The sequence below is a fragment of the Labeo rohita genome, chromosome 20 (assembly GCF_022985175.1).
Source record: "Labeo rohita strain BAU-BD-2019 chromosome 20, IGBB_LRoh.1.0, whole genome shotgun sequence".
Classification (NCBI taxonomy): Eukaryota; Metazoa; Chordata; class Actinopteri; order Cypriniformes; family Cyprinidae; genus Labeo; species Labeo rohita.
Window position 1 is genome coordinate 2105760 of NC_066888.1, and position 12842 is coordinate 2118601.

At 41.0% G+C, this 12842-nt stretch overlaps 1 protein-coding gene across 2 annotated transcripts in view; it reads left to right on the top strand.

The window, feature by feature from the left end:
- Positions 1-12811, top strand: part of ccn6 (cellular communication network factor 6) — a 28524-nt gene extending 15713 nt beyond the window's left edge. For both annotated transcript variants that reach the window (XM_051138912.1, XM_051138913.1), the window contains exon 5: positions 11978-12811. In XM_051138912.1, the coding sequence (XP_050994869.1) occupies positions 11978-12259 (282 nt within the window). In that variant the 3' untranslated portion in view covers positions 12260-12811. The remainder of the gene's footprint in view (positions 1-11977) is intronic.
- Positions 12812-12842: the final 31 nt, after the last annotated feature.

Below are 12842 nucleotides of genomic sequence, written 5' to 3' on the forward strand. Positions count from 1 at the left end.
GCTGGTTAGTCAAGTTATCCTGTCACACAGCACAAAGTCATGACTTTTTTGGTGCACGTGGAGGAATTTATTCACAAAATGGCGTTTCCACCTCCCATTATTATTTACCCTTTTTCACACAATTAAAAAAAACTTGAATTAAGAGATTTCTTTCCGAATTTTGGCATTTCCATCACGTTTCTGATGCAATACTTCAAAATGTACAAAAAAAAAAAAAAAAAAAAACAGGGTGATGGAAACATAGCTACTAACACCAAACTTCATTCACCTTAGAAACATACTGTTGAAACTCAACAGTTAACAGCTGACTGAACTATATTATATATTATATACATATATTAAATAAAGTAGTTTTTGGCCATTTAGTTTGAGCAGTTTAAAATATTAAACAGCAAGAACATACAATGGCAAGTTTGGTGGTAAGTATCTTGGCAAAACATGGGGACTCATCAGAAATATTTGATGTTTATCATCCTTTTGGATATATTATGTTGTAAATGTAACGAAGTGAACGAGACGAGAGGCGAGCGGATCCATATGCAAGCTTTTATTTAAAACGCGAGACAAAGACATGGTCGTACAGGCTGGGTCGAGACGGGAGCAGACAGGAATATCAAAGGCAGTGGGAGAGAGTAATCCAATAAACGTGAGCAATAGTCCAAAAGGCAGGCGGCTAGACAGTCCAAACGAGAAACCAGGCGAGAGAACAAAACCAGGAACGAGGAAACTAGGAAACGCTAATAATAACAACAACAACAGGAAAATACAACCAACCGTGAAGTGCACTAAAAAGGAGCGGGGTTTTTATAGGGCGCCTGATTGGTCACGGGGACTGACGCAATAAGAGCGGTGGAGGATGGGAGATGCAGTCCGAGATGTATAGTGACAGTCAGAGTGCGTAAGTGATGCGAGAGTGACATCTGGTGGTTGGTGGACAGCGGGACACAGACCAGATTCGTGACATAGCCCCCCCCCAAGGAGCGGCTTCCAGACGCTCTAAGGGAACAACAGTCCAGGGGTGCGGTGGGGTGGGAGCAAGACAGGGCGAGGGTTGGAGGGCCAGGTCCATGTGGAGGGCCCAGTGATTGAGGCAGGGCCGACAGAGCAGGTACCCTCCAGGGCGGAGCCGGAGGCGGAGCAGGAGGCGCCGGAGTCCTCCAGGACGGAGCCGGAGGCGGATCAGGAGGCGCAGGAGCCCTCCAGGGTGGAGCCGGAGGCGGGACAAGCGACACAAGAGCCCTCCAGGGCGGAGCCGGAGGCAGAGCGTGAGGCGCGGGCGCCCTCCAGGGCGGAACAGGAGGCGGAGCGGCCCTCCGGGGCGGAACAGGAGGTGGAGCAGGAGGCGGAGCAGCCCTCTCGGGTGAAACAGGAATCTGGGTCACGGTCTGGGACCTGGGGAAAGCAGGGACAGTGGAGGCAGACAGAATAGGGGGAGCAGGAGGTGCAGCAGCCCTCCTGGGCGGAACAGGAGGCGGAGCAGGTGCCGCAGCCCTCCGGGGCGGAACAGGAGGCAGCAGCCCTCCGGGGGCGGAACAGGAGGCGCAGCAGCCCTCCGGGCGGAACAGGAGGCGCAGCAGCCCTCCGGGGCGGAACAGGAGGCGCAGCAGCCCTCCGGGGCGGAACAGGAGGCGCAGCAGCCCTCCGGGGCGGAACAGGAGGCGCAGCAGCCCTCCGGGGCGGAACAGGAGGCGCAGCAGCCCTCCGGGGCGGAACAGGAGGCGCAGCAGCCCTCCGGGGCGGAACAGGAGGCGCAGCAGCCCTCCGGGGCGGAACTGGAACCTGCGTCATGGTCTGGAACCTGGGGAGAACAGGGACAGAGGAGGTAGACAGAATAGGGGGAGAAGCAGAGAGCTTGTAAGGGGACGCCACCTCCAAGGGAGGATCCACAGCCGAAGCTGACACCTCAGGAGGTATTGGCGCGGCTTCTCCGACCGAGGGGAGCTCTGGAACAGGCCAGTGACCAGACGGGAGTTCTGGAGCAGGCTTGTGACCAGACGGGAGTTCTGGAGCAGGCTTGTGACCAGACGTGACCTCTGGAGCAGACTTGAGACCAGACGGAAGCTCTAGAGCAGGCTTGTGAGCTGACGTGGCCTCAGGAGCTGACTCGAGACCAGACGGGACCTCTGGAGCAGACTCGAGACCAGACGGGGGCTCTGGAGCAGACTTGAGATCAGGCGTGACCTCAGGAGCACAGTGTGCAGCCCACACACACCAAATGGCAACCGCCATAAAGGGAAGAGCAGTGGCGGGTGAAAGGACCTCTTTGATGATGGATCTTGGCGATGTTGGTGCCGCTGAGATGTTCACTGCCCTCACTGACCCCTGTGGTGGGTCCAGCATACTGACCATCATAGTAGGCTGTGAACTTGGGATATCAGACGAGGCATGGCACTGCTCTGGAAGGTCAGACGAGACGTGACTTGGCTCTGGACGAATAGACGAGACCTGACGAGGCACTGGGAGGTCTGATGAAACATGGAGAGGCTCTGGACCGTCAGGTGGGACGTGACTTGACTCAGAGCGGTCAGACGAGACATGGCGAGGTTCTAGACAGATAGACGAGATGTGACGGGGCTCTGGAGGGTCAGACGAGGCGTGACTTGACTCTGAGCGGTCGGACGAGGCGTGACTTGAGTCTGGGCGGTCGGACGAGACGTGACTTGAGTCTGGGCGGTCGGACGAGACGTGACTTGAGTCTGGGCGGTCGGACGAGACGTGACTTGAGTCTGGGCGGTCGGACGAGACGTGACTTGAGTCTGGGCGGTCGGACGAGACGTGACTTGAGTCTGGGCGGTCGGACGAGACGTGACTTGAGTCTGGAACAGCAGCAATAACTTCATTTGGCACATGAATATCAGCTGTGGTTTGACTTAGTTTGTGGAGATTGGCCGTGACTTCACTTGATTCGTGAAGCTCAGTAGTCAGCTGACTTGACTCTTGGAGATCAGCGGTGACTTGACTTGGCTCATGGAGATCAGCGGTGTCTTGAACTGGCTTGTGAAGAGCAATGACTTTACTTGACTCAGTAACCACGGCCCTGACGTTGCCTGACGCAGGAACGATCGCCTTGACGTTGCTGGATTTGGAAGCTTGACTGGACTTGGAAACTTGACTGGACTTGGAAGCTACAGCCGTAGCCTCACTTGACTCTGGAGCAGTGGCTGAAGCTTGACTTGGCTCTGGAACGACAGCAACAGCTTGGCCTGGTTCATGGAGATCCGTTGTAACGGGACTTGGCTCCTGAACAACATGGCTTGACTCAGGAACAACAGCTGTAACGTGACTTGACTCGTGGGGAACAGCTGTGACCTGGCTTGACTCGAGGGGCACAGCCATGACCTGGCTTGACTCTGTGTCTTGACTTGATTCGGGGGTAGCCGCCGTGGCATTAAGGAGCACCATTTTAGCCGCCCTTACAGTCACTAGAGGAGTGTCCAGCACGTGGGCCATCATGATAGGCTGTGATCTTGAAATGTCGAATGAGACCTGGCGAGGCTCGGGGCCTTCAGGCAGGACGTAACTCGACTCAGGGACCAGGACTGTGACTTTGCTTGACTCAGGAACCACTTCAGGAAGTGCGGCCATGAGGGGTGTAGAACCAGGAGCAGAAAACATGACGTGAACAGGCTGTGGCTTGACGGAGATGTCCTGAGCAGGCTGTGGTTTGGCTGACGTGGCTTTAGCGGGCGCTGGCTTGACAGACGTGGCGTTAGCGGGCGCTGGCTTAGCGGCCATCCTTGCGACAGACTCTGGTGTGGCAGCCATCTTGTGCAGTGGCTCTGGCGGGGCAGCCATCTTGTGCAGTGGCTCAGGAAAGATGGCTGTAACTTGACTTGCCTTAGGAGGAGCAGCTCTGACTTGACTTGATGTAGAAACAGGAGCTGTAATCTTGCTTGACTTGGAGACTTGACTTAACTCGGGAAATGCAGCTGTAAATTGACTTAAATTGGAAACTTGACTTGACTCAGGAAATGTAACTGCAACTTTAAATGGCTCTTGTATGGCGGCTGTGACGTGACAGAGCTCTGTTCTCGCCGCCATCTTGTGTACGGCTCCGCCGTCGCCGCCGCCCTTGTGTGGACGCGCTCCGACGCGGCCGCCATTTTGTGAACGGGCACCGCTGTCGCCGCTATCGCGTTAACGCGCTCCGTCGCGGCCGCCATCTTGTGCGCGGGCTGTGCTGACGCCGCCATCGCTCGAGCACGCTCTGTTACGGCCGCCATTTCACGAGCGATCCAGGCAGAAAACCTGTTTGTGGCGTCGTGATCCGGCGTTACCGCCAATCTGCGAGAGGGTTGCGCGGCTGATCTGTCTGCGTTGTCGCGTACCTCCTTCGCGACCCCCACAGTACACGATGAGCCCACACACAAAAACGCAAAGTTCATAAAAGCCACTAGCGAAGAGCGCGGACCCTCGCGTCTCAGCCTCGCTCTTAGTGGCTCATTGACGCCATCAGCAAACAGTTCAATAATAATGCAGTCCGGGAGGGTAGAGTAGTTAGTAATGGCCAAAAACTCACGGATGTATTGTTCGAGTGTACGTTGTCCTTGCTTGATCCTTGCTAAGATCAGGTCTGTGTCCATGTCGAAAGATTGTCCGGGTGAAAAGCTGCTGGATCCTGTAGTGACGGTTGGTTCTGTAACGAAGTGAACGAGACGAGAGGCGAGCGGATCCATATGCAAGCTTTTATTTAAAACGCGAGACAAAGACATGGTCGTACAGGCTGGGTCGAGACGGGAGCAGACAGGAATATCAAAGGCAGTGGGAGAGAGTAATCCAATAAACGTGAGCAATAGTCCAAAAGGCAGGCGGCTAGACAGTCCAAACGAGAAACCAGGCGAGAGAACAAAACCAGGAACGAGGAAACTAGGAAACGCTAATAATAACAACAACAGGAAAATACAACCAACCGTGAAGTGCACTAAAAAGGAGCGGGGTTTTTATAGGGCGCCTGATTGGTCACGGGGATTGACGCAATAAGAGCGGTGGAGGATGGGAGATGCAGTCCGAGATGTATAGTGACAGTCAGAGTGCGTAAGTGATGCGAGAGTGACATCTGGTGGTTGGTGGACAGCGGGACACAGACCAGATTCGGGGACACAGACCAGATTCGTGACAGTAAAAGTTGCATTAATTTTCAAGTCACCATTAGTGATTAGTGTTCTTTTTGGGGAGCTTTCTTCATTTTCAGCACTTATATAGCTTGCTTTGGTATATAGAAGTAATTTATATAACCTTTTCAAGTTTGCTCAACAAACTAGAAAAATTATACATCACTAATGTAACCAACTTTCCATCCAGTTTTTTGCAATGTTTTGTTATCGACAAAGAGAATATGCATAAAAAAACATTGCTATTTTCCACCCAACTGTTTTTTTTACAGATAAAAACGGTGTGCGTGATGACGTCATCCCTGAAAAAAATAATTGTAACATAAGTTTTGTTGTATCCCAAAAAACCTCTGTTTCTATTCAGAATTTCACCTATTGCGCAAATTACATAGGCTAATAACCTGTTCTTCATGCATTTGAAAAAAAACTTTGTTTTAGTCTACAGGCTATTGTTTAATTGTATAGGCCTACATAAAATAATTTTTATTAACAAGTGTCTTTTTTGTACTTAGTTAGGCCTATAGACTATTTAGATACTTGAGCATCAAACAATATTCATAAACAGGCGCAGTTGTATTATTATTATTTTTCTGATAAACTTTAAGCAGACTGTATTGGAAATAGGAATGTTATTTTCAGTTATTTTATTTCTCCTAACCCACAACCGATGGTCGTTAAGCCATTATTAACGGTTAACTAACAAGATTATGTTAAATTACAATTAAATTACATGGCTATGACCCATTAAAAAACCTAAATTAGTTTTTCAGGGATTAATTGTATACACGGAAAGAGCAGTATGAACAACAGAACGTGAGGATTCACATGGTCACATCACGCACCTGGAGCACTTCTGCGAACAGAGAAAAACATAATAAAGCTATATATAAAATAAATAAATATGCTTATAATTAATTCATTGTTTAATTAATTAATTAATGAAACAAAAAAAAAACTGTGCAACAAGTAGCAGCCTATGCACAATTTTGTTTCATTTTTGCGATGTGCTCTTGAGAAAGTGGCATCCTGTTTGTTTCCTTTGTTTTACAAAAGCACAATGTCTTGTTTTTACTGTTAATGTACACAAATAAAAGAAATATTTAGAAAAGTTTTGAAAAATGTCTTATGACCACAAAATGAGTATTGTAAGTTGTTTCCACTTTTATAAGTAAGAAAATAAATAAATAAGAAAAAAAGAAATCATGCCGGCGCCTTAAGCGTTACTAACTGAACAATGCAGCCTGTTCATTGTCATAGTCATAATAAAATACAGTCAGCCAAACATATTGAAAAAACATGCAAGTTTACTTCACCTCACTCCACAACAAATCCTTTAAATTTAATGGTAGGACAGAACTGAGACAACAAAACAAGAATGAAAATATATATGTAAAATGTTGTACTTTTTCTATAAAATTATTACATTTTAACTTGCATTAAAATTATTACATTTTAACTTAATTTTAACTTTTAATTTTAACTTACTAAAGAAACATTAAATTAAGATAAATATATTTGAAAGGTAACTCTCTTTTTCTTACCATATATGAAATAATTTTAGATACAATCTAATATATGATTTAATGCACTTCAGAACTACAGAGAAACTGTGCTTTAACATGAACAACAACACTAACAGGGATGCTGCCTATAGGCTAATTCTGTCATGTGACACCACATTTATTTGCTTTTTTTTTTTTTTTTTTTTTTACATTTAAACTATCGATAGAGAATTTATGCATTAAAGTTAAACGGAAAAAGACTGTGTCGACACTTTAGAAATTTTATCGATAAATGGCATTTCCATCAACTAAATTTTGAAGGGCTAAATATTTTTTTAGAAATAAATACTTGGATGGAAACCTGGCTTATGTAATATCAATACTAACTTAAAATGCAAACTTAAAATGTTGATTGAATGTGGATCTACAAGAAACCTTAGTTCATAGGACTTATCATATTGTATTTGATAAAAGCACAGACCAAATGTAATTAAGCAATTTTTCCATATGTTGCATGAACTCAAAAAAGTCCTGAAGCTGGTTTGTTAATCAATCATGAACTGATAGTACACACTGGTAACAAGGTTTCTGGAGATAAGTTTGGTCAAGTAATATTTACGGTCCGCACATTCAAGATATGAGTCAGATGAAAAAAAATGTATGAGTTTGTAACAATATGAGGGTGAGTAAATCATTACAGAATTTGTATTTTTTGGGATTATTTAGAAAATATACAGTACATATTTTGTTGTAAATGTAGATAATGAATTAGTGTTGTAAATTAAGTATTTGGACATTTTCCGGTGGTCAGATGTTAATGTGGTGATCTGTACTTGTCATTACTATTTTCACGTGTGAACACCTGCTAAAAATAGCTTTGACACCAGCTGGTTAAAAGTAACTTTAAATCTGGTTTATAAAAGTGATGTCATTTCTAAGAGGTGGAGATGAAGATCAGTTTTTTTCCTGAAAAAATTCTGACATTTCAATTAATAAATCAATTAAATGTGAGTTCTGAGAGATCTAGCCTTTACTATCTAGAATGACATTTTAAGATTTACTATTTCTGATGCAGTGGTATCTGTCATTGTGTTACAAAGTTGAATCTTCATTCTTAAACTGGTTGTTTCTAATTGTTGTTAGTTGAATATTAAGTTTACAAGTTCTCACGGCAATATGATCTCATCAGCTGTATCTGAAGATGGATTTGCCAGAAAGTAAAATCTGATGCTCTTGTACAGTGAGTGAGGAAAAAAAGAAAGACTTCCTTGAGGAGAGAGAGAGAACAGTTGATGAACTTTAGTGTTAGTGTCAATACTGATGTAAGATGACTCACAGTACTTTATTACAGCATTCCTAAGGAGCTTACAGAAAATTATTTAGATGGGGATCTTGCGGGGAAACTTAATGGAAACAATCAGAAAAGAACAGGCATGTGTGGGCCTGACATTAACACAAGTCTTAACTGAATATAAGCCGTCATATCCTGATGTTAATAAGCACTTTACACAAAGGGGTACTACTGGACTTTCTGTAAAAAATATAAAGGACAAATCCCCATTTTTTGCGCTTGTGTGTGTTAGAACTATTATATATGTTAGATGAACTAATCTTATTTAAAATTAACCTTGAAGGAAAAATTTGGTAACACTTTAGAATAGGGAACACTTATTAACTATTAACTACAAATTTTTCTCAATAAATTCCTAATTTGCTGCTTATTAATAGTTAGTATGGTAGTTGTTAAGTTTAGATATTGGATAGGATTAGGGATATAGAATAAGGTCATGTATAAGGCATTAATATGTGCTTAATTAGTACTAATAAATGGCTAATATTCTAGTAATATACATGCTAATAAGCAACTAGTTAAGAGACCATAAAATAAAGTGTTACCAAAAATTTTCCCACCTATTACAAATGATAATGACTGCATTCATAAAGCTCAACCATTCAGCCATATTACCGAAATCATTGTAAGAAACACTGAAAAGTGTGTGTGCCCTAGTAAAAAATTATTATTCTTATTTAAAATGTAAAAGTATACAGTAGTCAACATTTGAAGTGGATAAATAAAAGTTCATCAAAGTTGTCCTAAGACAAGAACAGGTATTCTTTTTGGTTTTAGGACAAATTTAATGAAAGGTTTTGATCCACTTCAAATGTTGACTACATTGCTCGAGATTTACTGATATAAAAATTGTAATTAAACTTTATTTACTACTTGTGCACAATGCACATTTCTTAATATTAAGCCTAAAATATGTTTTAATGTCACTACTGATGAGGACTTAGTTCATAGGACTTATCATATTGTATTTCACGAAAGCACAGACCAAATGTAATTAAGCAATTTTTCCATATGTTGCATGAACTCAAAAAAGTCCTGAAGCTGGTTTGTTAATCAATCATGAACTGATAATATACACTGGTACCAAGGTTCCTGGAAATAAGTTTGGTCAAGTAATATTTACGGTCCACACATTCAAGATATGAGTCAGATGAAAAAAATATTTTTTTTTTGAGTTTGTAACAATATGAGGGTGAGTAAATCATTACAGAATTTTTATTTTTTGGATTATTTAGAAAATATACAGTACATATTGTGTTGTAAATGTAGACAATGAATTAGTGTTGTAAATTAAGTATTTGGACATTTTCTGGTGGTCAAATGTTAATGTGGTGCTCTGTACTTGTCATTACTATTTTCACGTGTGAACACCTACTAAAAATAGCTTTGACACCAGCTGGTTAAAAGTAACTTTAAATCTGGCTTATAAAAGTGATGTCATTTCTAAGTGGTGGAGATGAAGATCAGTTTTTATCCTGAAATAAATACTGACATTTCAATTAATAAATCAATTAAATGTGAGTTCTGAGAGATCTAGCCTTTACTCTCTAGAATGACATTTTAAGATTTACTATTTTTGATGCAGTGGTATCTGTCATTGTGTTACAAAGATTAATCTTCATTCTTAAACTGGCTGTTTCTAATTGTTGTTAGTTGAATATTAAGTTTACAAGTTCTCATGGCAATATGATCTCATCAGCTGTATCTGAAGATGGATTTGCCAGAAAGTAAAATCTGATGCTGCAGTACAGTGAGTGAGGAAAAAAAGAAAGACTTCCTTGAGAAGAGAGAGAGAACAGTTGATGAACTTTAGTGTTAGGTGTCAATACTGATGTAAGATGACTCACAGTACTTTATTACAGCATTCCTAAGGAGCTTACAGAAAACTATTTAGATGGGGATCTTGCAGGGAAACTTAATGGAAACAATCAGAAAAGAACAGGCATGTGTGGGCCTGACATTAACACAAGTCTTAACTGAATATAAGCCGTCATATCCTGATGTTAATAAGCACTTTACACAAAGGGGTACTACTGGACTTTCTGTAAAAAATATAAGGGACAAATCCCTCTTTTTTGCGCTTGTGTGTGTGTTAGAACTATTATATATATATATTAGATGAACTAATCTTATTTAAAATTAACCTTAAAGGAAAAATTTGGTAACTCTTTAGAATAGGGAACACTTATTCACTATTAACTACGACTTTTTCTCAATAAATTCCTAATTTGCTGCTTATTAATAGTTAGTAAGGTAGTTGTTAAGTTTAGGTATTGGATAGGATTAGGGATATAGAATAAGGTCATGTAGAATAAGGCATTAATATGTGCTTAATTAGTACTAATAAATGGCTAATATTCTAGTAATACACATGCTAATAAGCAACTAGTTAAGAGACCGTTATTTCCCCACCTATTACAAATGACAATGACTGCATTCGTAAAGCTCAACCATTCAGCCATATTACCGAAATCATTGTAAGAAACACTGAAAAGTGTGTGTGCCCTAGTAAAAATGTAATATTCTTATTTAAAATGCATTTATTTTATACTAAGTATACAGTAGTCAACATCTGAAGTTGATCAAAAAAAAAATCATCAAGGTTGTCCTAAGACAAGAACAGGTATTCTTTTTGTTTTTAGGACAAATTTAATGAGAGGTTTTGATCCACTTTAAATGTTGACTACATCGCTCGAGACTTACTAGATTGAATGATCTTTAAATAATGTCAGTCTTTAAATGCAAAATATTTAAAGTGTTCCTAAAGTATGATTGCAATAGTTCCACTTTAGCACAATCAAACATACTTAAATATCTTTAGTTGGACTTCAGCATTACTTCTGCACAATTAAAGTGCATTAATGACAAAATTAGTTCTTCCAATTCAGCAGACTTTAAATATACCACAGTTTAGAATACTAAAAGTACAATTGCAGGGTATTATTTCATTAAGTACATAATATGTAAATACATTTGTAGTATACTTAGCCTGAAATAAACGTATATTTATTAGGAACACAATTCCAACATTTTTAAGATGGAAACTCTGTCACACTGGCAAAATCCTTTTTATTGTGCCATCAATGCACTGGCAGATGCATAATGCATAATAGGATGCTGAAATGAATTAATTCCTGTACACAAAAGAGCTTTTCACACTATGTTTCCAACCAAAGCTGCAAATTTAATGCAATATGCAAAATTGGAATATCCCACAAAACATCTGCGAATAAAGCACTGTTTGCACCCAGTGAGATGAAGAGAACTAAATCATCACTTCCTGATAAACAGGCCCCAAAAATCACTAAGAAAAAAGGTAACTGCTGAAGTAAAAGCCACTGTGGGTCATTTTAGTATATAATGACCAAAACAACATTGCAGATGCTGTTCAGCAAGACTGATCTGCTGGTCCAGTTATGCCGTCCCATCATGCACCACTGACTCAGTTAAGCACATACGTTTTTTATGCACATTTTTAATTCCTTAAGCTTAATGCTTTTAAGCCTGCGGTTAAATTAACGTTTCACACTTGTAAATTAGAAGCAAGGTTATAAAACCCTGTGCCAAAGCAGGGTGTTGGTTAAATGTTATGATTAAATGCTTAGCAACAAACTGATAACCTATCACATAAGTCATATTCATGTGCTTTTGACAGTCACTGAAACACTTCATTTTGTATTAAATTGACACTGCAAATTGGAACTTTTAAACCAGTGTTTAGAAATGTACAGTGTGTGGCATCAGAAATATGTGTCCTCCCTGGATACATTATAAGTAGTGTGAAAAATAAAATAAAATAAAATAAAATAAAATAAAATTCTAGAATCCAGTTTACACAGGGTTTAGAATGACCCAAGCTTAAATATTTCATATGTTTAAAAAAACTTATGCAGGTATATTAGAATGAAATCAATGAAGCTGGAACTTTTCCAAAGTTCTATTTCTGAACCCCAAAACATAACCAAGAACGAAACTTATTTATTTTTTTCTTTCCTTTCCTCATTCTTACATAGATGCCTAGAGGGAAAACCTGCAAACCGAAATTCCAGGCCAGTAAAGCAGAGAAGCTCTCATTGTCTGGCTGTACCAGTGTTAAGAAGCACCGCCCGACATACTGCGGTATCTGCACAGACAAGCGCTGCTGCGTACCCAATAAGTCCAAAATGGTGAACATAGAGTTCCACTGCAAAGGGGGATCTAACGTACGCTGGAAGATGCAGTGGATCACTTCCTGTGTGTGTCAGAGGAAGTGTAGTGATGCCAATGACATGTTCTCAGAGCTGCACTTAATATAAAACACAGACAAACAGGAAGTACACACTGCTCAATGCAAGCTATAGCATATGTACAGTTATGGCCAGAAATACTCTATGCAAGTATATGAACAAAGACAAGTGATTTGTCAAAACAACTTTAATTTTACGGTTCTGTAGTAAATACTTAGTGTCTGTTCATGCGCCATTGTGCTAATAAACCTCAGTACTTGAGTGAGACAGAGTTAAATTCAACTGTCTGTGCCATTAAACCGAAGGTGTTGTTATTCAGGTAGCTGTATGCTTTTATAAAATCTAATGGCAAGGTTCAAGCTGTTGCTTTACAAGGAGTAGTTTCAAAAAGGACAGACAATAGTTGCGTCCCAAATTACACAGTACACACTATGTACTTATACACTATGTACTCAGCTGTGTAGTATATGAATTTTATTTTAGTGTATGAAGGTTATTTTCTCATTCATAATGATAGCCCATCATCCCCTGCTATGTAATTAAAGCTGTGACCATTGAATGCATGAAGTGTCCAACATTACACACATTTTTGTGCATCATTTGAAGTACACTTTTTTTTTTCCTTTTAGAATTTTCAGTGTGCACTATTTAT